Source organism: Mastigoproctus giganteus, chromosome 11 (genome assembly GCF_048544385.1).
Source record: "Mastigoproctus giganteus isolate SK-2022 chromosome 11, ASM4854438v1, whole genome shotgun sequence".
Lineage (NCBI taxonomy): Eukaryota > Metazoa > Arthropoda > Arachnida > Uropygi > Thelyphonidae > Mastigoproctus > Mastigoproctus giganteus.
In genome coordinates this window covers 125,363,616-125,390,433 of record NC_143585.1, presented here as the reverse complement: position 1 = coordinate 125,390,433, position 26,818 = coordinate 125,363,616, and the positions used below count along the sequence as shown (strand labels likewise).

Sequence of the window (26,818 nt, the reverse complement as noted above, 5' to 3'; positions counted from 1 at the left end):
GTTTCCACCATTTCTAAAACTGTGGTAGAATGTAATGTGCAGTTGCTAAAAAGACACAAAATAAAGCTAGGGGATACTCCAGTCCCAATGCAACCAGTATATTAGTCTTTAAACATGCATATGCTAAAACACATTTTGTTTGGGATCAGAACCAAAGGGATTTGTGGATCCATGTTGGTTTGTAGTTTTATATAATCTTTCATATTATTCATGCCCTAGGGTGGCATGGGGACAAAGCGGTGAAAAAGAAAGAAAAATACTAATTGCAGCCTTCATCAATTCTGGTTTATAATGGATATGCTATTATAGATTCAGTTGCATTAGTCATTGTTCTTGTGGTGACTTTTTCTAACATCTCTGCAACATTGTCCTACTCCCTAGAGTTCCTGGTCCTAAAAGAGAAAAAATGAAAAGCAGCCATTTAACTTTGAATCAAAGAACTTTCACCTTCACAATGAGCAATTTACCACGAGAATCTAAAACAGCTCTAACCCTTACTAAGGCTAGTGCTTGGACCAGATGGTATCCATTGAAATGATTAAACACCTTCCACTGAATTCTGTAGATAATCTGATCTTTCTTGAAGAGCAGTTTCTTGCACAAAGCTTTTGCCTTTGCTGAGTTAGTAAAGGATCCCAAAATTTCACCTATTTCCTATTTCTCTGACCAGCTGTCTGTGCAAAATCTTGGTGAGAATGATCAATGTTTGTCTTCTATTTTATTTAGAAGATAATAAGAAAGACTTATTTTAAAGAAAGACTTTAAAAATCTTCTCTGTTACACTTGGTACTGGTAAAATGAGTACAATGTTATTATAATATTTTCTAACTAATCATTTAAAGTGGGTTTCTAACTAATCATTTAACCAGTTATTTGATGGAGCTGCAAATATAAATGGCCAATACAATAGACTTGGAGCACACTTGATTCACTAAATTATTTATTTACTCTCTGCTATACTCACTTCGTAATTTAATTATATCTGATATAATGTGTTGTTACATCTGCCAAAATTTGTATAGTATAAGTAAAGTAATTCTCAAGACTCATTAACTACAAAGTGAAAGAGATTTTTTAAAGGAATTATCCATCATAACTTATGGATTGAAATGTCTAAACAGCATGGAATGAAAAATAAAGATATGATTTCCTGCCCAGTTTGTTTTCTTACTATGTGAATATTTTCTCTAGATAGGTGAGAAAGTCTCTAATTTTTTTTAAATTTGTAATTGGCTCTTGTAATAAGAGAAAACATTACTTTATATGGTAGCATCACAATGTTTATTATTTGGTATTTACAGATTTTAAGTAAGTTAAAGTTGAATGAAGTAAGAATTAAGTAAGGCTGTTAAGTTGGGGGAGGGGTAGATGATGTTTTGATACTCTTCATCTTTTGGTGCAAAGATGAAACACAGTCTGACATAGCCTATTTCCAGGCATATGAGTGAAGAAGTCAAAATTCTCCCATCTCTACTTAGCCTTATTTTTATTTTTGCCTGTTTTTCCTTATTCAGTTATAGCATAGTTAATAAATCTGTAAAAATTCAATAATAAACATTGTGATGTTACCATATGCAGTTAGTATATTCACTTATTAATTAAATACTTGTTTGATTATCTAAATACTTAAAATGAGTTTTGTCTGTGAAGTTATTTCTTTTTTCATTACAATCAGTAATGTTAATTGATCAAAGCCAGAAGCATTAGAAATGCTTCTGGCTTTGATGTTAAAACATTTGTTAAAATGAAACTGAAACATGAGTCTTTCAAGTCACTTGGTGAAGATGCCTCTTATATTTTTCGTAAGTTTTGACGGGTGTTTGTTTGCTATATTGGAAAAATTTCAGTGCTCTTTTAACATCTTGTAGTTTTTTTAATATATATGATTTTGTGAAGTTAATTTTTTTTTCTTTTTTTTTAACTTTTACCCATGTGTATATATGCAAATTTTTTACTCTCTCTCTCTCTCTCTCTCTAAAAATACAAGGGGGGGAACAAAAAGTTCATACCCTGACCTAGATAAAACATCAGTAGGAAGATGCCTTTTTTAATATAAGTTGTCTACATATTCAACAACTAATATGTGAAATTTCATTCCGGGCTACACCAGAGGTGGAGCCCGGAATCTGAGGAAGGATGTTATGGTTGACAAAGTGGAGTATTGAGCAGTGATCAAGTTCCTGCATTTGAAGGGCAAGAATGCTCAGGAAATTGATGAAGAAATGAAAGCTGTGTATGGGCAGAATTGTCCCTCCTATGACACTAAAAAAGTGGAAACAGGAGTTCCAATGTGGTCATACAACTGTCTTTCACGAGCCAATAGAAGGAAAGCCATTAACATCCACAGACAGTGAGATGGTTTCAAAGGTTGAGCAGCTGGTGCTGAGTGACAGACGTGTGACAGTTCATTTCATCGCAAATGCAGTGGGAATTATGGGTCTGCCCACAGCATTTTACATGACCATCTGCACATGTCTAAGGTCTCTCACACGATGGATTCCAAGATTGCTGATGCTGTTGCAGAAGCAATGTCGAATGCAATGTTCTCGCCAACTGTTGGATTTGTGTAATGCGGATGTTAAGAACCTTTTTTTGATCGGTTGGTGACAAATGACGAATGCTGGGGTACCAGTATGATCTGGAGCCTAAAGACTTGTCTTTAGTCTTCGGATCATACTGGTGTGCTTCCACGGTCAAAGCAGTGGAAGCACACCTCCTCCTCACCTCCCAGAAAGGCAAAGACCACTTCATCTGCAAAGAAGGTGATGTCTGTGTTTTGGGATAGAAAAGAGGTTATCCTGACAGATTACCTACCTCATGGTTCCACACTTACCGGAGAATACTACAGAAATCTTTTGAAAAAGTTACGTGATGCTTTGAAAGTGAAAAGGCGTGGAATGTTAACCAAAGGTGTCTGTCTTCTGTCAGACAATGCACCGGCTCACAGCCGTTGCCACCACCAACTTTGTTGTCCAGTGTGTCTTCGAACTACCGCAGAACCCACCCTATTCTCCTGACCTAGCACCGTGAGACTTCTTGTGTCAAGAAATGAAGAAACCATTGCATGGATGCCACTTTGATTCGTCTCAGGAAGTCATCAGTGAAGTTGAGTTGTGGTTTCAGGCAAAAAGTGCAGCCTTCTATGATCAAGGCATTAAACAACTGATCTATAAATGGGAGAAATGTGTTACTGTACATGGAGAGTACATAGAAAAGGATTAAAAGGATTAAAGTTCCTTTGAAGTTTCGCATTTCTATTATTTCTAGATAAGGGTACGAACTTTTTGATACCCCCTCGTAGGTCCTGGAAGCTAGTAACATAGTGAACAAAAACGAAGTGAAACAAGTTCTTTTAAAACATAAAAATGAAGCAAAAAAAGCTTGAAACTATAGTTAAATTGATATACATAATTTTCTCATTGCAGTTGATGGAATGGATGTTATACAATATTATATTTTGCATGTTATACGAAAATATTGTTGATTTGTAAAAAATTCTGGATTGCTGGCAGAAAGCTGGATCTGTATTAGAAGGGAACATTTCAAATTAATTTGATTTAGTTTACCTTTATGAAGATTGAGGAAGATTTAATGAAATTAATTTTAATGCTATAACTAATAGGAACTACAACCAGCATTTTTAATAGATAGGAATATTATTTTGAGAAATTATATTGCAATTTTTATATAAATTTATATGATTAGTTGATGTTATTCTTAATGTAGTTTTTTTCTTCTCCCCTTTCAGACAGTAACCAGCGGAATGATAGTGTTGGGCTGTGTTGTTGATATTTTTGAATATGAAGTTAAATTAGTCTTGCCTGGTGGAATAGTCGGAATAGTCCCAATTACTAATATTTCACATCCATATAGTAGACTATTAAAAATTTATGCTGAGGATGCAGAAAATACAGAAGAGGTGAGCTGCTGTTAAATTAAATTTAAGTAAATTATTTTATTATGCAGTTGATCATTATTGAATTTGCTGAAGCATATGTATTTTATATGGCACAGTATTTCCCTTCCCTTCTCCTGCCCTCCTAAATGTGTTATATTTTATTTTCAATTTATAATTATTAAGTACTAAATAGCTGAGTTGAGTTCAGAGAAGAAAGGAATGCAAGATGTAAAGTGTAATTTAGAAGTAACTTTCTTTTTTTTTTTTTTTTTTAAATTGCACTGGTAAGCTAGTTTTTAAATGAGAATAAGTAACATTAGTCTTCTCTACTGGCGAACCATTGCTTGTTCGAGGTAGTGCAATAACAGGAAACTCATTGTGAAGGCATTCGCAATATGAGATGTAACAAACATGATCCATTTCACCTACTTTGGTGATTTACTACGAACTAAAATTATGCTTTGCTTTCATTAACTTGTTCATCTAGTAAATTTCCTGTATTCTGGGCTTTCATCCCTAAAACCTTTTTAGTGAGTTGTGCTCTTAAATCCTTTCATAAAAAGCATCAGTTACGCTTTTAGAGGAGATCAAAAATGTCTAATTGTGATGCCCACTTGTATAAAATTCTTTTTTTTGATAGTTTCCACATATTAGCCAATATCTGTATTTTTGTGTTCAGTCATAAGAATGTTGAAATAGTAGAGGGTAGGAGGTGCTGTGTGAAGATGTGAACCTGTGAGCAGGCAAAGTTTTTACGGCTTCAGCAAATAGAGAAGTTTTTGCTTTTTTATTGACTTAAATTGGCATATTAATTTATTTTTTAGAGTTGCTTTATATTCCTAGTAATAATACTTTAGTTTAAATTAAATTTAGATAGAGATTTTGTAGGTTATTACTTAGTATTGGTAAGGGTATCAAATCCACGTGTGGACAGGTTTTGCAGCTCCCACGAACGAAAAGTTTTTAATTAAACTTAGCCGCTTTATTGACTTAATTGTTAGATTAAATTATTTTCTATAATAAGTAGCTTATAGACCTAGTCAAGCTCCGTGATTTATTTTGAATTTAGATAGCGCAATTTGGAAAGTAAATAATTAACCGTTCTTAAGTTGCTGCCATTGTTATAAGATACAATATGTGCTAGTGTAAGGATTAACGGAAAACTAGATAGCGTAAGGTTTAACAGAAAACTAGATAGCGAGTATAGTAGTATCAATTAATCAGTAAAATTTATTAATCTTATTAAATTTCATTGTCAATTGAATTGTACTTTTTTAACTAAATAAATATAACAACCTAGTTATTACAAACGTAACATCATAAATTAATACATATAAGTTAACAGGGGATAACAAAGTCATATAACGTAACTTGGAGATAATATTCGATACCGAAATACATATATATAGTGTTATAACAGCATTGGGATATAGGTTTAGGGTTATATTTTGTATTGAAATTTTATTGAACTTGAATAGAAATCATACCTCAGAGCAGCAAAGCAAAAGGCTCAAACTAGTGGAAGTGCTGTGGTTCAGGGGAGAACTGAGGGGGGCCGGTTCACCTCTGAATCACAGTCTATTGAAATGTACTGCTTGTTTGATGTTTGTGGAGCAATCAGGAATGGGACATGATATTGCTAAGGGGAATGTCTTTGTGTGTGTGCGCGATGTAAGGAGTGTGAGGAAATCAGGCGCCAACTTGGCATTGTTATGGGCTTATATGAGAGCTTGAAGGATAGGGTGGATTCCCTCGAAGAATTTAAATTGAGGGGCCCATCAAGCTCTCAGCTGCCCACATCAACGCCAGAGCTTGCACTTGATCATCACAGAATACAGCAGCAACCCCCAAGGCAGAATGCGCTGGTCCCACAGGAACTAGTAATTGTTGGTGACTCTATTGTCAGGGAAACGGGGAACATGGTATGTAAAAAAGGATAGGTGGAACAGGACCAGGGTTTGTCTGCCAGGGGCAAAGGTTGATGATGTTGTAGAGTGGATATCATCTTTTAAGGGCACAAAATGTGATATTGTTGTACACTTTGGCACTAATGATATTAAGAGTAGGAGACTGGCAGAATTACATATCAAGTACAAGACAATGCTGAAAAAAAGCCGTGAGTTAGGGTTGAATTTGAAAGTGTCTGCAATTCTGCCCAGACACGATTGGAGGGAATATATGATGAGAGCCTTGTTGATCAATTCAGCCCTGGAGAGATTGTGCAAGGCTCAAGGGGTAGAATTTTTCTCAGCCTGGTCTGTACATGTTAACAGGAGAGACTGCTTCTACAGGGATGGGATACAGGGTACAAGAATATTTGCTGATGCTATCGAGGCAGAGTTGGGTGGGTCGGAAAACTGCTAACTTGTGGGGATACACGGACTAATAGATTAACAGTAGCCGCTGGCAGAGGTAAAAGTGATTCTTACACTACTTCTATTGAAATGCAATTGAGCAGCAGCCTGGAAAGCAAGGCAATGGGAATTTCCAGGACTGCTGGGAGTCATAGTGGAACAAGTAAATACACGGGATGTGTTAGGGTGACTAAGAGTAGAAACAGGTGCATGTATACTTGCATGTACACCAATGCTAGGAGTTTAGTTAATAAATTCAATGAGCTTGAAGTGCTAGTCAAGACATCAAAGGCAGATATTGTTGGGATATCAGAGACATGGTGTCACACAAACACAAGCAGTGCAGAACTGGAATTTGGGGAGTACAATGTGTACAGAAAGGATAGACAGGACAGGAAGGGAGGAGGGGTTATGCTGTTATTTAAGTAACATAAAATCTAAGGAAGTGCATCCAATTGATGTGGGTGGACAATGCAATGTTGAGTCAGTTTGGTGTGACATAAGCACTCGGAAAGGAAAAATGAGAGTAGGTGTATGTTATAGGCCTAATGAATCTGATGAGTATAATGAGCAATGTGCAGAGAAATAGAGTGGGCCAGTAAATTACAGTGTCTTATAATGGGGGATTTTAATTTCCCGGATATTGACTGGAATTTGTGGGTTGGTCACTCACACACTAGCAAGGCTTTTGTGGATTTATTGGATGATTGTTTTCTACAGCAGCATGTTCGGGAGGCAACTAGAGGGAGTAATACTCTTGATCTGATTATCAGTAGTGATTCTTCATGCATCAAGAATCTGCTGATAAAGGAACCACTAGGTGGCAATGATCACAGTGTACTGAAGTGGGATTTACTCAAAGTGATAACTACCATCAAGGATAAAGGTAATGGTTTTTGCTTACGTAAAGGTAAGTACGGTTGTCTGAGACAGTATTTAAATTCTATATGGTGGGGCCAACTGATGATGTTACCAACAGCAAATTCAAAATGGGAAGCATTCAAATAATTAATCTTGGAAGCTAGTAGGCTTTTCATACCAACAAAGAAATATTGTTCAAGATTTAGGCCTAAATGGATGTCAGATGAACTATTTAGACATGTGACAGAGAAGAAAAATGCATGGGATGCATATAAATTAACATGTGACAGAGAACCGTCATGTGTCAAGCGACTCAGAAGCCTATGGCAGATATAAGCTGGTCTGTAATCAGGTCACAAAGGAGGTTATGCAGGCGAAGGCAGATTACGAAAAATCTTTGGCAAAGGATGCAAAGAAAAACAGCAAAGAGTTCTTTACTTATGTAAACTCTAGAAGGAGGGGGATGAATCAGATTGGTCCACTTGATATCGATGGTTCAACTGTTGATGATCCTGCTCAGGTAGCTAACAAACTGAATGAGTATTTTGCATCTACATTCACACATGAGGAGTTATTAAGGTTTGAAAATGGCAGAAGGTTATCAAATTGCTTAATGATTTTGTAATAACTGAGAGCAAAGTGGAGGAGAAATTGTTGAAGTTAAACATAAGAAAGGCACCTGGGGTGGATGGGATATATCCAGTTATATTAAAGGAGGCAGCAAAGCAACTAAGCAAACCCTTAGCCATAATTATGAGAGCATCCTTGGACTCAGGGGAGGTCCCCACGGACTGGAGATGTGCAAATGTACCCCCAATTCACAAAGGGGGATCGAAGGGTGACACGAGTAATTACAGACCAGTTAGTTTAACTTTTGTTCCGGGTAAAATAATGGAGTCACTGGTTAAAGATGCATTGCAGGATCATCTAGACAAGACTGCAGCAATAATTCAGACACAGCATGGGTTTGCTAAGGGAAAGTCTTGTCTGACAAATTTGATAGGGTATTATGATGTGGTTACAAAGGAACTGGATGCAAAAAATAATTTTGATATCATATATTTGGATTTCAGGAAAGCTTTTGACACAGTTGCACATGGAAGACTATTGTACAAATTGGAGCAGAATGGTATTAAGGGTAAGTTGCTACAATGGATAAAAGGATGGTTGAGTGGGAGAAGACAGAGGGTGGTAATTAATGGGTGCTGCTCTACGTAGACTAATGTTATTAGTGGAGTTCCACAGGGTTCGGTGTTGGATCCTCTGTTGTTTTGTATATTTATCAATGATACTGATGACGGTATATCAGGCTTAGTGTTGAAGTTTGCAGATGATACAAAGGTTGGCAGGGTTGTTAATGACAGTATTGGCAGTGTGCTACTGCATCAGGATCTAGATAATTTAGGCAGATGGGCTTAGAAGTGGCAACTGAAGTTTAACCTTGACAAATGCAAAGTACTGCATATGGGTAGAAGCAACCCTAGAGAAATGTACCAACTGTGTGGTACTACACTTAAGGTGGTAGAAAATGAAAAAGACCTGGGAGTAATTGTGCAGTCAGGTTATGGGGTTTTGTCAATGATATATAGGAATTTTGCCAGCATGGAAAAGGAGGTGATTGTCCCTCTGTATAAGGACATGGTTAGGCTACACCTTGAGTACTGTGTACAGGTCTGGAGGCCTCATTTTAGGAAGGATGTAGATTTTCTTGAGCGTGTACAGAGAAGGGCAACAAGATTGGTGAGGGGAATGAAGGGATCCTCGTATCAAGAGAATCTTATGTTCTGCAAATTGCAGTGGCTGAAGACTAGGCACCTGCGCGGTGATCTGATTGAGGTGTATAAGGCCTTGAATGGGTTGAGTATGCTGAATTCTGATGGGAACCTTCCACTTGTTCAGATTACGAACCTAAGGGGACATAAATTCAAATTAAGAAAAGACAGATGTAGAATAGATGTACGGAAATTTGCCTTTAGCCAGCGGGTGGTTAATTGCTGGAACAAACTTCCATCTGTTGTTGTGGAAGTTGATAGGTTAAGTAAATTTAAGGAGGAACTGGACAGGCATTTGGAGGGAATGGTGTGATTTTTTTTTTTTTTTTTTTTGCTGATGCTGCATAAGGTCATACACTTGCTTTCTTGCATCACATGCCACTACTACTACTACACCATTAATTTTCAAACTAATAGAGTAAGCTTATCTGTGAAAAGATCAAAACCTCCCAAACACTTCCTAGTTCATTTCAAAAATATACGTGGTCTCAATTCTAATCTCAACAATGTCCATTTCCGCTTGACGTCTGCCAAATGCCATGTAATTTTTCTGACAGAATCTCAGTTATCGGTTGATTCAATTACTGTTCATCTCAGTTGCCCAAATTATTTGCTGTATGATTCGTTTTGCCTCAAAGGTGTTACTTGTGCTTATGTCTGTTCCGATAATCCCTGTCATAGATTGTTCATTTACCTACAAGAATAGTTGACATTCCTCACCATACAGCCAACACGCTTGATCTTTTTTTCACAAACAACCCTTCGAAGTACATGGTCGAAGCTAGCATCCCATTTTTCTTCCAACTCGTATTAATGATCTTGGTAAAACACCTCCCGCCATTCCCAACACGCTACATTCAATTCCACTTGTGGTTTCCTTCAAAAGGATGTCAGAAGGATTTTGATGAATCTTGATGCTAAGAAAGCTCCAGGTCCTGATGGTATTTCTCCACTTGTTCTCTAAACCTGTGCTCCTGAACTTACTCCTGTTCTTTGCTGCCTTTTTTCACTTTCTTATTCCAAAGGTGGTTTTCTTTCTGCTTGGAAATTTGCTCTTATCCAGCTAGTTCCTAAAAAGGGTGACAAATCCCTCCCATCCAATTATTGTCCCATTGCAATTACTTCTATTCTTTCTAAAGTAATGGAGAAATCAATTAACTACCCCCTCTTAAACACTACCAAGTAACGTTCCATCTGATCAATGATTGCCAGTGTCGATCCACTGGTGATATTCTGGTTTATGTTACTCATTTATGGACAAATTCAATGGAAAAGTACAGTGAAACACAAGCAGTTACTCTAGACATCTGAAAGGCTTTTGATCGTGTTTGGCATAAAGGTCTTCTAAACAAGCTTTCATCTTATGGTTTCCCAACTGTTTTTTGTAATTGTTTATCCAGTTTTCTCTCTGATCGCTTACTGAGGGTGATGGTAGATGGCTCTCTGTCTTCTAACTTATCCACTAGTGCTGGTGTTCCCCAGATTTCAGTTCTTTCCCCACTCTTTTCCTCTTGTATATTAAGGACATTCTCCCATTGACTGGAAATCCTATCCATAGTTTTGCCAAAGATAGCACATTGCATTCCACTTTACATTTTCAGAAACCTGCCCTGCTCAATCAGCTTCAACTTCTCGAATATCTGCTACCAATTCTTTAAATGCCGATCTCCAGGTAATTCTACGATGGGGCAAAGACAACTTAGTTGATTTCATTCCTTGTAAAACTGTCTTGTCTTATATCTCACAAAAAGGATTCTTCTGCTCCTATACTTATCCTTGGTGACACTCCGATTTCTAGGCAAGTTGATATATCACTTTTGGGGATTACCGTGACTTCTAATCTCTCTTGGCACAAGCGCATTACAAAAATTGCTTTCTCTGCATCTAAAAAACTTGGTTTTCAGTTTTGCTCTCGGCGTTACTTTTATTCCAAACAGCTGTTCACTCTGTACAAATCGCAAATCTGCCCTACCATGGAATATTGTTCCCACATCTGGAGCGGTGCCCCCAAAACCTGTCTTAGGCTTCTAGATTCCATTCAGAAGAGGGTAGTTAGGTTAATTAATGACTCATCTCTAACAGAGTCTCATAGACGTACTGTTTCTGCTACATGCCCTTTCTACAGATACTTCCATGGGCACTGTTCTTCTGAATGTTAACTACAGAAGTTCAAGTCTAGTGTTAACAAATATCTTCTCTCGTCTTCTCAACCTTCAACCCAAGCATGGTACTAAGTACTATAGGTTGTAATATCTCTCATGTTTGGGGTTTTCATTAAAAAAAAAAAAAAAATGTTGAAGAGAAATTAGACTTTGGGAGCAGCATTGCCAAGGAGGCTAATAACAGTGACAGGTTATTGGATCAATTTTGGATAAAAGTTTAATAACAGGCTTAGTTTCACTGCTTTTGTTGTATAACAATAATAGGAAATAAATAAATAAATCTAATAGAAATGAAAATATAAAGACTCAAAAAAAACAAAAAAAAAAAAAAAAAAAAAAAAGTGTATGAAGTAGAGAAGAAAGTATACTTATGTGATTCCTACCTCCTGTATATTTTACTATAATACGCTATAATGTGAGATTCAGTGTGATTATAAATCAACTTCCCCTCTACTTTTATAGAAGTACAATGAAAAAGGGCCAACTTATACAGTGAATGTATGATAAATCATGAATTTTCAAGGCAAAAAAAAATTGGGGGGGGGGGCTAATTTGTACAAATAGGCGATTAATATGCCATAATATATGGCATGTTATGGCATCTGCCAAGTGATATGTAGGTAATCAATTCCTCTGAGCGTCCAGGGCAAATTTCCATAAGTTCTTCCAAACTGATAAGTTTTGGATTAAAAAAAAATCTTTCAAGATTCATTCTTTGGGTAATCATTGGCTTGCAAAGTAAGCAGCATCTATAAAATTTTTTTCTAGCTTTAAGACAAGTTGTATAGTCCTGGGGAGGGGAGGGTGTATGTGATCCCTTATATACTAATTATGTAACATTAGCCATGCATTCTAGTAATAGGATTATTGTACCTCCAACTAACTGGAAGCAGTATATATTGCAAAGCCCATACCAAAAAACAACGAGAAGAAATCCATTAAGGAATACATTCCAATCTTCAAGGGATGGAATATGCTAAAAATCTTTGAGAAAGCCATGTAAATGAACAGAGGTGTACCCCAAGGGGAGTGTTCTGTCTGCATCCCTTTTTGCGGCAGCCCCCAACCCCTTCATGTTGCTGCACAAGAACTTTAATTCATAAGCAGATGACCTCTAGATGTCACCTCACAAAAGAGCCAAGATACTGTATATATCTTACAGGCTGCAGCACATCAGATTTCGGACCTTGTAGCTTTGGTTTGGAATTAAATTACAGTAAGTTTGCCCAGATGACATTTTCAAATAAAAAGAAAATAAATAACATCACAGTGTTTTTAGATGGCCACTGTGTCAACAGAGAGAGAGTCATCATGCATCATACAGATTTAGGAGTCACTTGGGACGAAAAACTAAACTTCTTGCAGCACTTTGCAAAAACAAAGAAAAAGAAGGCCTTGCAGCCGTCTGGAGAGTAAAACTTACTGACGTTTACCATCTGAGCCTCATAACTGTCTTCAGATGTGTTTCTGCAGTTGCACTCTGCACATCTTTTGCTTGGTCCTCTCCATCGTATACTCGACTCAAGAGCTTCCTTATCATGGAATACTGGATGCTAAGGTGGCTAAATAGGAAACTTGGAAAACCTTTCACAGTCTCAAGAAGAATCCTATACATTACCTTTAACTGGACCTCCTGGGAATTAATCATAATCAGGACCAACATCTTCATCCTGGCAAAACTGCTTGTATCCAGAATAGATGCACCAAATATTTTGGAAATTAGTTCTCTTCCTCATAGCCAAAGCACAGCATATGGAACTGATGCGATGCTGCTGCACTCCATGTAGGCTCATTGTAGGCTCAGAAGCCTACAATAGATCCTATCATCCAATGCAGTAAATTTTGTGAACCAGCTGGGCATAGATATAGAGCAACTGAGTTGCAATAAGTCCTGCAGAACTGCCATTTTTAAGCAAACTTAGCAGCTGATGGCGAACCTCTGGGCATCTTCTTGTGCCAAAACCCTAGCAGTTGTCAAGGCGAAAAAAAAAAAAAAGATTTTGATTGTACATTTGTACAATAAAAATCTATTTGTACATTTTTATATTTATTTTATATATATATATATATATATATATTGTACTGAATTTTACTTTTGTGTATATACAGTAGTGGACAAAAAACTGCATCAACTTGTGAATTTTGCAAATAATGTGTTTTGCACTGCATTGTGGGTTGCAGAAATGTTCAAAATGCATTTGTTAGATGGGATATATATCTCTGTGAATGAAATCCATATTAAAAAGACTCCACCTGATATACCTAATTGCCATAAATATCTTCCCAAAGGGTAAAATGTGTAATTAATGGAAATATGAGAAATCATGCAAATGGCAATCATGCAAAAATAAGAGTAGGAGTGTGTTATAGGCCTAATGACTCGAATGAGTACAATGAACAATTGTACAGAGAAATAGAGTGGGCCAGTAAATCAGAATGTCTTATAATGGGGGATTTTAACTTCCCAGATATTGACTGGAACTTGTGGGTTGGTCACTCACACACTAGTCAGACTTTTGTGGATTTATTGGATGATTATTTTCTGCAGCAGCATGTTCGAGAGGCAACCCGAGAAAGTAACACTCTTGATCTGGTTATCAGCAGTGATCATTCGTGTATTAAGAATTTGCAGATAAAGGAACCACTAGGTGGCAGTGATCACAGTGTGCTGAAGTGGGATTTACTCAAAGAGGTAACTACCGTCAGGGGTAAAGGAAAGGGTTTTTGCTTCCATAAAGGGGAGTACAGTGGTCTCAGACAGTTTTTAAATTCTGTACAGTGGGATCAACTGACGATGTTACAAACAGTAAATTCTAAGTGGGAAGCATTCAAGGAATTAATTGTGGAAGCTACTAGACTTTTCATACCGATGAAGAAATATTGTTCAAGGTTTAGGCCTAGATGGTTATCAAATGAACTAATGAGACTCGTGACAGAGAAGAAAAATGCATGGGATGCATATAAATTATCAGGCGACGCAGAAGCCTGTAGCAGATATAAGCTAGTCTGTAATCAGGTCACAAAGGAGGTTCAGCAGGCAAAGGCGGATTACGAGAAATCTTTGGCAAAAGATGCTAAGAAAAACAGCAAGGATTTCTTTACTTATATAAACTCTAAAAGGAAGGGGATAAATATGATTGGTCCACTTGACATCGATGGTTCGGCTGTTGATGATCCTGCTCAGATAGCAAACAAACTGAATGAGTATTTTGCATCTACATTCACACGTGAGGAATTATTACAGTTTGAAAATGGAAGAAGGTTATCAAATTGTAGCAGTGTGCTTAATGATTTTGTAATAACTGAGAGCAAAGTGGAGGAGAAATTGTTGAAGTTAAACATAAGAAAGGCACCTGGGGTGGATGGGATCTATCCAGTTATATTAAAGGAGGCGGCAGAGCAACTAAGCAAACCCTTAGCCATAATTATGAGAGCATCCTTGGATTCAGGGGAGGTTCCCACGGACTGGAGATGTGCAAATGTATCCCCAATTCACAAAGGAGGTTCGAAGGGTGACACGAGTAATTACAGACCAGTTAGTTTAACTTCTGTTCCGGGTAAAATAATGGAGTCACTGGTTAAAGATGCATTGCAGGATCATCTAGACAAGACTGCAGCAATAATTCAGACACAGCATGGGTTTGTTAAGGGAAAGTCTTGTCTGACAAATTTGATTGGTTATTATGATGTGGTCACAAAGGAACTGGATGCAAAAAATAATTTTGATATCATATACTTGGATTTCAGGAAAGCTTTTGACACTGTTGCGCATGGAAGACTACTGTACAAATTGGAGCAGAATGGTATTAAGGGTAAGTTGCTACAATGGATAAAAGGATGGTTAAGTGGGAGAAGACAGATAGTGGTAATCAATGGGTGCTGCTCTTCGTGGACTAATGTTATTAGTGGAGTCCCACAGGGTTTGGTGTTGGGTCCACTGTTGTTTTGTATATTTATCAATGATATTGATGAAGGTATATCAGGCTTAATGTCGAAGTTTGCAGATAATACGAAGGTTGGCAGGGTTGTTAATGACAGTCTGGCAGTGTGCTACTGCAACAGGATCTAGATAATTTGGGCAGATGGGCTAAGAAGTGGCAACTGAAGTTTAACCTTGACAAATGCAAAGTACTGCATATGGGTAGAAGTAACCACAGAGAAACGTACCAACTGTGTGGTACTACACTTAAGGTGGTAGAAAATGAAAAAGACCTGGGAGTAATTGTGCAGTCAGATATGAAGTTTTCTGAGCAATGCAGGCAGGCTGCTAGGGCAGGTCATGGGGTTTTGTCAATGATATATAGGAATTTTGCTAGCAGGGAAAAGTAGGTGATTGTCCCTCTGTATAAGGCAATGGTCAGGCCACGCCTTGAGTACTGCGTACAGGTCTGGAGGCCTCATTTTAGGAAGGATGTAGATTTGCTTGAGCGTGTAGAGAGAAGAGCAACACGATTGGTGAGGGGAATGAAGGGATCCTCTTACCAAGAGAGGCTTAAGTTCTGCAAATTGCAGTGGCTGGAGACTAGGCACCTGCGCGGTGATCTGATTGAGGTCTATAAGGCCTTGAATGGGTTGAGCACGCTGAATTCTGATGGGATCCTCCCACTTGTTCAGAATACGAACCTATGGGGACATAAGTTCAAATTAAGAAAGGATAGATGTAGAATAGATGTGCGGAAATTTGCCTTTAGCCAGCGGGTGGTTAATTGCTGGAACAAACTTCCATCTGTCGTTGTGGAAGTTGATAGGTTAAATAATTTAAGGAGGAACTGGACAGGCATTTGGAGGGTATGGTGTGATTTTTTTTTTTTTTTGGATGATGCTGCATAAGCTCCTACACTTGCTTTCTTGCATCAAGTGCCACTACTACTACTACTACTACTACTACAACCAAACATATATTTTATTGCATTTACATGTACAAGCTGAAATGACAAGTTAACTTAATAGTATTACATACCATAGAGCTGCAATTACAGCCTTGTGACAATCTGGCATAGAGTTAATCAACGTTTGGATATATGGTTGCCTAATTTTGTGGTACCCCACATCCTTACAATGCTCTCTTGCAGCTGAATCTTACTTGTTGGCTTCTTCTGAACAATTTTAGATGACATTATGTACCAGTAATTTTCATTAGGGTTCAAATCTGTCCTGTTGCCAGGCCAGTCCAACACTGTAATGCTAGCATTTCTGAGGTACGACTGCACTTTAAGGGAGAAAAACGAGGGAAAACATTGGTGTATGTTTTAAGCCTTGTGAGACAAGAAGACAAACCGATCATTAAATGTAAATAGCATAAGACTTACCAATTTTGCTGTGTGGTAAGGTGCTGAGTCCTGTTGAAAAATGCAGTTTTGGATGTCTGTGTGGTGATCCCTAATAACGGGTTTCAAGCACTCCTCCAAGATAGTAATGTAGGTTTCTGCATTCACTGTTCTATTAATAAACTTAATTCGCCCCACCCCTTCGCTTGTTATACATCCCCAGACCATCTGACTGGTGGGGAACTTTATAGTCGGTGTTATGCAGTCAGGATGGTATGCCTCCGATTTCCGTCTTCTGACATACCGCTTCCCATCCGAGCCATGCAGGTTGAATTTCGATTCGTCAGAAAATACATTGCTCTTTTGTCCATGAAACATGTTTTAGCCCAAGCAAGTCGCTTCTTCTTTGGGTCAACAAAGGCTTCTTCTTGGGCTGACAGGCATGCAGACCACATGCCTATCAGCCCAAGAAGAAGCCGAGTATGCAGACCACATTCTGAAAGCTATCTTTGGATAGTTCTTGCACTTGTTTCAATGCCAGAGTCCATCTCAAAGTCCACTTTTATATCAGGAGCACTAGCTTGGTGATTACGAAGGCATAGCTGTTTCAAATATTGATCTTGGGAAGGCATAGTTGCTCTCTTATGGCCCGATCCAGGTCTTCTCTTCACAAAATATACTTACAAGGTTTCACGCTTTAATTTCAGCACCCTGAAATTAAATTTTATCACTGATAAAATAGGCTGCCACTAGCCTATTTTATCAGTGATAGCATGCTTAGAAAGCCCTTCCTGGGACAGAGCAACAGCTACACTTTTTTTCTTGGTGTCAACTGAATATATGGAGCCATGCTTACACCTCTGCAAAACAGGATACTAATGACCCTTCCAATGCCGTATTTATAGAAACGGCTGATGCAATACCTTGCAATTACTGTCTGATGCAATAGAACCATTATCAATAGAACCAAGCAAAAGGCTCAAGCTAATAGAAGTGCTGTGGCTCAGGGGAGAACTGAGGGGGGCAGTTGTCCTCTGAATCACAGCCTTTTAAAATGCACTATTTGCTTGATGTTTGTGGAGCAGTCAGGTACGGGACATGATACTGTCTTTGTCTGTGCGCGATGCAAGGAGTGTAAGGAAATCAGGCGACAACTCAGCTTTGTTATGGGCCTATATGAGAGCTTGAAGGACAGGGTGGATGCCCTCGAAGGATTAAAAGTGAGGGCCCATCAAGCTCTCAGCTGCCCACACCAACGCCAGAGCTTGCACTTCAACAGCAAACTCAAAATGGGAAGCATTCAAAGAACTTATCTTGGAAGCTACTAGGCTTTACATACCAACTAAGAAATATTGTTCAAGGTTTAAGCCTAAATGGATGTCAGATGAACTAATGAGACATATGGCAGAGAAGAAAAATGCATGGGATACATATAAATTAACATGTGACACAGAAGCCTATGATAGATATAAGTTGATCTGTAACTAAGTTACAAAGGGGGTTAGGCAGGCGAATGCAGATTACGAGAAATCTTTGGCAAGGGATGCAAAGAAAAACAGCAAGGAGTTCTTTACTTATGTAAACTCTAGAAGGAAGGGGATGAATCAGATTGGTCCACTTGATATCGATGGTTCAACTGTTCATGATCCTGCTCAGGTAGCTAACAAACTAAATCAATATTTTGCATCTACATTCACACATGATCTATCCAGTTATAATAAAGGAGGCAGCAAAGGAAGTAAGCAAACCCTTAGCCATAATTATGAGAGCTTCCTTGGACTCAGGGGAGGTACCCACAGACTGGAGATGTGCAAATGTAACCCCAATTCACAAAGGAGGATCAAAGGCTGACACAAGTAATTATAGACCTGTGAGTTTAACTTCTGTTCCAGGAAAATTAATGGAAGCACGGGTTAAGGAAGCACTGCAGGATCATCTTGACAAGAATTCAGTTATAGCTCAGACACAGCATGGTTTTGTTAAGGGAAGGTCTTGCCTGACCAATTTGATTGGATACTATGATGTAGTTACAAAAGAATTGGATGCAGGGAATAACTTTGATATTATATATTTGGATCTTAGAAAGGCTTTTGATACTGTTGCACATGGAAGACTGCTGCACAAATTGGAGCAGTGTGGCATTGGTGGCAAATTGTTGCTATGGATAAATGGATGGTTGAGTGGCAGAAGGCAGAGAGTGGTAATTAATGGACACTGCTCATCGTGGACTAATGTTATTAGTGGAGTCCCTCAGGGTTCAGTGTTGGGTCCATTGTTGTTTTCTGTATTTATAAATAATATTGATGATGGTATTTCAAGCTTAATGTCCAAGTTTGCAGACGATACAAAGGTTGGCAGGGTTGTTAAGGACGCTACGCTGCTGCAACAGGATCTGAAAAGGTTGAGCAGGTGGGCTGAGAGGTGGCAAATGAAGTTTAACATTGACAAATGTAAAGTACTACATATGGGAAACAGCAACCCCAGAGCAACGTATCAACTCTGTGGTACTACACTGACAGTGGTAGAGAAATGAAAAGGACCTGGGGTAATTGTGCAGGCAGATATGAAGTTCTCTGGGCAGTGCAGATGGGCTGCAAGAGTAGCTCATGGTGTCTTATCAATGATATACAGGAATATTTCTAGCAGGGATAGGGAGGTGATTATTCCCTTGTCAAAGGTAATGGTCAGGCCGCACCTTGAGTACTGTATACAAGTCTGGAGGCCTCATTTCAAGAAGGATGTAGAGAAGGGCAACAAGGTTAGTGAACGGAACGAAGGGTCGCTCTTACAAAGAAAGGCTTAAGTTTTGCAAATTACAGTGTCTGGAGACTAGGCACCGGCAAGGTGATCTGATAGACGTGTACAAAGCCTTGAATGGTTTGAGCATGCGCAATGCTGATGGGATACTGCCTCTTGCTGAGAATAATCACCTGATAGGGCATAAATTCAAATTGAGGAAAGACAGATGTAGGATAGATGTGCGGAAATTTACCTTTAGCCAGCGGGTAGTTGGTTGGTGGAACAGACTTCCATCCCTTGTTGTAGAGGTTGATAGCCTAAATAAATTTAAGGCTCAGCTGGACAGGTATTTCGAACGAATGGAGGAGTAAAGTGGAAGGTTTTTTTTTTTTTTTTTTTGGCTAATGCTGCATAAGCTTGCTTTCTTGCATCATATGCCTCTACTAATGCTAATGCTAATCTGACACAATACCTTTGCTTTGTGACGAACAAAATAACTGTAATCAAACAATATCTTATACGTTTCACTACTAATGTTACTTTTTTTTAAGGTGATGCAGTTTTTTTGTCTGACAATGTATATTGTATTGTACTTAATTTATTGTATACATTTCACTTGGCTATGTCTTATTATTTAGATTTGCGCTTATTTTATCCAAACTAGCATGTACTGCTGTATACTGGGGTGAAGTTGTATAACTCAAATAGAGTAAATAAATAAATAAATAAATATTGGCTGCCTTGAAACAGTTAAAATCAAGTTATAATTCCTGTCCATCATGGGGGGGGGGGTTCTGTCATAGTATAAAATTTCACTTTTATAAACTGAACAAATAACACCACACTAAAATAAAACCATACTTTAACAAATTATTCTGGGGATTAGTTCAGAACAGCAGCTTTAATTGTGCTTATTAGATTGCTTGAGAATTTAATATATTGTTAATTCTTAGCAAAAGGGCTTGTGCATTGGGAATAAGCATACTAAAATAAATCTTGCAACCACAAACAAAATGTAAGAAATAAAACTTATGAAAAGTTATTTGAAAAAATAAAATGCAGTTTAGCAAAAGGTTTTGTAGAATTAAAGCTAAAATATGGATAGAAATAAGTGATAAAGAATAAAAACAATAAAACAAATATACATAAAGAAATTTTAGTAGCGATGTGCTTACTTATTCCTTCATCAAGTTTAAAGAAAAGTAATGCAGATTATGAATGGTGACTATCAGAAGAGCAGTGTTGGCTGTGGAAGAAGGAAAAATGTTCTTGTTTATACCCTGGTGGCACAACCACCAGATTAGAGGAGTTTACAGTGGATACAATTGTAATTGTATTTATCAATCGTGTGGGCTTGAACTATGATCTACTCAAAGAGTGTGTACTACTGTAAACTCATGCTTGTCCACTCGGCTATATTGAGAGAGGGAGAGAAGTGAAAGAAAGTATTAACTGTTGCCATACAATAAATTATTGTTATTTATTGGTTGTTGGTGCATCAGCCTCTGTGGCCATAATGCATGCTCTGGAAGTCATTGTGCATTTTTGCCGTAAGCATAATCTTCTTCCTGAACCTGAATAGAAGCTCTGACAAAGTGTTCTTCCACTAGTGCTAGACAAAAAAATTCTTGGGACTCGTATTTGGTAAAAAGTTGACCTTTCTCAAAGACATCCCTGAACTCTACAAAGTGCACAAGAGGCCTGAATATTCTCCGTGTCTTCTCCGATACTTAGTACAGTGAACTGATATACCCTAATATGCATCTATTGTGCACTTGTACAATCTAAACTAGATTACAAATCCCAGATATGCAATCAACCAAAAACACTGTATTTTAATGGCTGGATCCTGTCCATTATCAGGCTATCTGTATTGCTGTTGGAGCATTTTGAACATCTCCTTTCCAAAAGCCTCTCTGTGGAGCAAATGAACCACTATTATTGCTTTGATGTAAATAGTTGTCTCTAAAATATGCTTAAAGCTAAAATCACTGCCAGACCATCCTACATGGACATCTGTTTTTGAGTGGCATTGGGAAAATTTGTACAATGCCTGTCAGACTGCTAATTGTCCTTTTGGTATTCATGTCCAAGAGCTACCCAGAGAGCTTAACATCACAGTAGAGAAGGCTGTCCAGTCACCAACCTGGCATGCTCACGTTCCAGCATGTAACTTTTTCCCTTAAGAACTGGATAATGTCTCTAACCATTTATGTACCTGCAGCTCCACTCAGTGCACTGAGCTGATCATTCCAACTTCTTGCCAGTTTACGCTGACAGCTTGAAGTTGGTATTATATATTGGATCTGCTGCTGTCTTTCCAGGCACCAATACGTCAGAGCAGATTTTCCTTGAATCTAGCATATACACTGCAAAGCTGTATGTAATACAGTGTATATGCTGATACCAGTGGTTTATGATATTTTCTGATTCTGATTACAGGCTTTATGAACTTTGAAATACAATTCTCGACCTGTCCTATTTCTGGTTCAGCACAAGATTCTCTCTCAACATAAATTCTATATCTGCTTTTGCTTAATTCCTAGCCACATTGGGATTAGTGGAAATGATTTGGCTGACACCACACCCAAATCATCAATTCCCATTAATAATCATAACCTGTCAGTCCCCTATACAGACTACAGGAAAATTATACACAAGATTCACTCTCAGTGGCATAGATAGACACCAAAAAAATTGTATCAGATAAAGCCTGTAATTGAAACGTGGCAGGCTAGTTTGCATAGAAATCATAGTGAGGAAGTTGTTTTTGCTTGACTCCACATAAGATACAGTCATCTTACACACTCATTCATTTTGAAGGCTGATGATTCACCTATGTGTGTGTCTTATGACACCATTTTAACTGTAAAACATATTTTATCTAATTTCATAAATTTTACCTAAGCTCGGAATATATATTTTACTGCTTTTACCTGCCTGACCTGATCTGATCTGATCTGATCTGATCTGATCTGGCCTTGTATGCTCAGTCTTATTTTATGACACAATGACCACGTGTCAGATGTTTTTAAATTTTTACAAATTATTAATTTTTACAAATATATATAATTTAGTGCATATATTTTTAGCCTGAGTATACTACCATTTATTCTATTTTACATTTGTATATATATTTTGACATTATAACATTTCTGAAAGGTTACCAACAATCCTTTAACTATTTTATGACAAACATATTGTGCACTATAACCTCAATTGCTTTTGCTACAGAAAAAAGGAACCATCATCACATTTTAGCTTTGTTTCTACGAAATTTTTCATTATACTGCATTTTATTTCCCAGTAAATTTTTTTAAGTTTTATTTTTTTACATTTAATTGATGGTTACAAGATATATTTCAGTATTGTTAGCTTCTTATTTTGACTTGAATTTATATCATATCCCCATTAATTCACTGTTTAGATTATGCTTAAAAGTGTTTTTATTTAATATTTTTTGCACTCTATTTAGGAATGCAACCTACTATTATAACATGCTTATGTGGGAATACTATTTGATTAGTGTGAATTTGACTAAAGCATGCCTTTCTAGGAACACATTACTTACATAAGTAAGAAAGTATATATTTATAAAATGTGTTTCTCATTTTATTTTAATAACATTCTTGTCCCTTTTTTATCCAAGTTGGTAACATCCCTTCAAGCTATGTTTACTGTTGGACAGATGCTACCTTGCAGAGTAATTGCTGCCTATCAAGATCCTGAAACATTAAAGACAAAAGTAACACTATCTTTGAATCCACATGATGTAAATGAACAACTCCGGCCTTCAAGTATATTTCATGGAATGGTATGCATTTCTTTTTAAATTAAAAACAATTTACTATGTAGTTTTCTGTAATAATAATAAAATTATGAATAGGCACATTTTATTTTATTATTTTGCATTGTTATTTAAGAAATGTTCTAGTTGATGTTTCAAATGGCAATTTTAGTTGTAATTTGAATTCCTAGCATTAGTGTCTAAAGAAATCAGAAGTCTGCCTGTTGATATTCTTTGGAAATATAATTGTATAAAATGCTTATAAACTTGTTAAAAAGTAATAATGAGTAATTGATGCATTTATTATAATGCATCAAGTACTCATTAAAAAATTAAATGTTGTGTAACAAACTGTAATGTAATGAAATGTGATTTCATTACAAATGACATGGCACCTCCCTAGCCAGGTTGGCAGGAGCAGCAGTGCGTAGCACACGCTTCTTGATTAGACCGGGGTTCGAGCCCGTGACCACCAAATACAGAGGATGCGGAAAGGTCAGGGAATGACCACCGCATATCCCCAAAGCAATATGGCCTTACTTGCTAATGCTCCTAAAAACCAAATAACAAACAAACAAATGAAATGTGATAAATCATTTTAAAATTTTTTTCATTTAAATTCTAAAAGTAATATTTTTATTCATTATTATTAATTATTTATTATCTATTTAACAGTTGCAAAAAAAGTTTTTAAAATTCCATCACAATTTTGGAATGGTGGCTTATAGAATATTTGAGACTATAAGACTTGCTTTTTTCTTGCCTAAAATTCATCTTTTCATTTTATCTAAGGTATAATGGGGCATACATCACATACTTTCTCTAAGAACATCACTTAGGTGTATACTATTTTTTTTTTTTTTTTTTTTTTTTTAATGAAACCCCAAACACGAGAGGTATTAGAACCTATAGTACTTAGTACTGAGCTTGGGTTGGAGGTTGAGAAGACGAAAGAAGATATTTGTTGACGTTAGACTTGAACTTCTGTAGGCTGTAATTTTCAGGAAATACGTATGAAGGAAGGTTGTTCCAGAAAATGGCAGTTGAATGAATAAATGAGGAAGGTGAAAAGTTGGTTCTGTGAGTTTGAAGTTGGACAGTAAATAGATGTTGGCTGGTGGTGGCCCTTGTTCGGATTGTTTTGAAAGATATCTCTAAATAGGCCTACAAGGCTGGGACAAACCATGTTGATGATTAAGCTTCATACCAGCCAGAAGATAAATAAATTCAATACTGTAACTAAAAACACTTTATTTACAATAAAATAAGTATAAAATATATATTTACAATAAAAATAAAAATATATAAATAACACTGATAAAATTTACTAAAAACCTAGAAATTAAAAGCGATAAAATTTGCTGTAGCTTTCGGAGGCAGCAGTCTCCTTCCTCAGCAGCATATGTCTACTGTGCGGCACATCCTTAAATAGCAGATCCACGGTTGGAATTTTCCATTTGCGCACTGGGACCGGAAATGGCTAGGGAGCGCACTAGCTGAAACCGTTCATCACGTCCAAGAACGACGATTTCCAGGAGGGGGTGTAGACGTACACCCCTATCCCTATTAATAGTATTGCTAGCTGCCCCAATATGTAAACTCTCAAGCCATTTACGGTCCCAGAACCCCTGTGCATGATCTGTGATGACAGCATCCTCCGGGGAAATTTGATATTGTTTCTCCCAAAAATGTTCAGCCACAGCAGACTTCCCATAATTTGCGGACTTTATTGCGTTTGCATGCTCACCCAGCCGGTCTTTCAATCGCTGCCCTGTCTCACCCACATAATACACCCCACAATCCGGGCATTTAATTTCATACACCACCCCACTGTTGGCTTCTTTGGATATGGGGTCTTTTTTATCGCTTTTAATTTCTAGGTTTTTAGTAAATTTTATCAGTGTTATTTATTTATTTTATACTTATTTTATTGTAAATATATATTTTATACTTATTTTATTGTAAATAAAGTGTTTTTAGTTAGAGTATTGAATTTATTTATCTTCTGGCTGGTGTGAAGCTTAATCATCAACATGTTTTGAAAGAAAGAGCAGGAATTATAGAAGCCAATTCAGAAGAACAGTACCCATGGAAGTATCTGTAGAATAGGCATGCAGCAGAAACAGTACATCTATGAGACAGAGTGGAGAGACTCTGTTAGAGAGGAGTCATTAATTAACCTAACTGCCCTCTTCTGAATGGAATCTAGAAGCCTGAGTGAGGTTTTGGGGACACCACCCCCAGATGTGGGAACAATATTCCATGGTAGGGCAGATTTGTGATTTCTGCAGAGTGAACAGCTGTTTGGAAGAAAAGTAACGCCGAGAGCGAAAGAGAAAACAAAGTTTTTTAGATGCAGAGGAAGCAATATTTATAATGTGCTTGTGCCAAGAGACATAAGAATTCAGGGTAATTCCCAAAAGAGATATATCATTTTGCCTAGAAATCGGAGTGTCACCAAAGATAACCATAGGAGTAGAAGAATCCTTTTTGCGAGATATAAGACAAGACTGAGTTTTAGAATGATTGAAATCAACAAAGTTGTCTTTGCCCCACTGGAGAATTACCTGGAGATCGGCATTTAAAGAATTGGTAGCGGATATTTGAGAAGTTGAAGCTGATTGAACAGGGCAAGGTTTTTCAAAATAGAAAGTGGAATGCAATGTGCTGTCATCGGCAAAACTATGGATAGGATTTCCAGTCAGTGGAAGAAGGTCATTAGTATACAAGAGGAAAAGAGTGGGGGAAAGAACCTTGGTGGACACCAGCATTAGTGAAGAAGTTAGAAGACAGAGAGCCATCTACCATCACTCTCAGTGACCGATCAGAGAGAAAACTGGATAACCAATTACAAAAAACAATTGGGAAACCATAAGATGGAAGCTTGTTTAGAAGACCTTTATGCCAAACACGATCAAAAGCCTTGAGAGATGTCAAGAGCAACTGCTTGTGTTTCACCAAACCTTTCCATTGAATTTGTCCATAAATGGGTAACATAAGCCACAATATCACCAGTGGATCGACAAGGAGTAAGCTTATAACTAATAAGCTTACTCCTGTTCTTTGCCACCTTGGGAATAAGAAAGTGAAAAAAGGTGGCAAAGAACAGGAGTAAGTTCAGGAGTACAGATTTTGAGAACAAGTGGAGAAATACCATCAGGACCTGGAGCTTTCTTAGCATCAAGATTCGTCAAAATCCTTCTGACATCCTTTTGACGGAAGACCACAGGAGACATTGAATGGAGCAGGTTGGGAATGGCGGGAGGTGTTTTACAAAGATCATTAATACATGAGTTGGAAGAGAAATGGGATGCTAGTATTTCAGCTTTATCCTTGACTGGAGAGACAACACAACCATCTGGTTTTGACAACGGTGGGAGCAGAGATGGGCAAAAGTTGTGGCCAATAGCTTTGGCAAGAGACCAGAATGCTCGGCTACCATTACGGCAAGAAGCAAGTTTTCTACTATTAGCCTGTTTAAAATCTAGTTTGGACTGATTAATGACTGCTTTACAATTTTTACGAGCTTTGGTGTAGGCAGAAAATGAAACTGAAGAATTGGAAAGAAGTCAAATACGATATGCAACATTCTTCTCTTGAACAGCCTATGTCTATTGTTTCAAGTAATGCTCAAGAAGGAAGTCCGATTGGTAACAAATTTTTGTTATATTTATTATTTGTTATTTGGTTTTTTTTAGGAGCATTAGCAACTAAGGCCATATTGCTCCGGGATATGCGGTGGTCATTCCCTGACCTCTCCGCATCCTCCGTATTTGGTGGTGACGGGCTCGAACCCCGGTCTAATCAAGAAGCGTGTGCTACGCACTGCTGCTCCTTCCCACCTGGCTACGGAGGCGCCAACAACAAATTTTTGACACATTTTGTTGTTCCCTCTGGAGGTTTGGGTCTAGTTGTAATATGTTTGCAACATCAGCTTCAATTGCTTTCAGAATTTTAAGATTGAGAATATTCTTTTGA

At 37.5% G+C, this 26,818-nt stretch overlaps 1 protein-coding gene across 1 annotated transcript in view; it reads left to right on the top strand.

Moving 5' to 3' along the window:
* Rrp5 (Ribosomal RNA Processing 5) overlaps window positions 1-26,818 on the top strand; it is a 615,569-nt gene that overhangs the window by 47,709 nt on the left and 541,042 nt on the right. Inside the window, exons 4-5 of the mRNA XM_090384558.1 lie at window positions 3,749-3,919; window positions 22,703-22,867. Of these exons, the coding sequence (XP_090240684.1) occupies window positions 3,749-3,919; window positions 22,703-22,867 (336 nt within the window). The remainder of the gene's footprint in view (window positions 1-3,748; window positions 3,920-22,702; window positions 22,868-26,818) is intronic.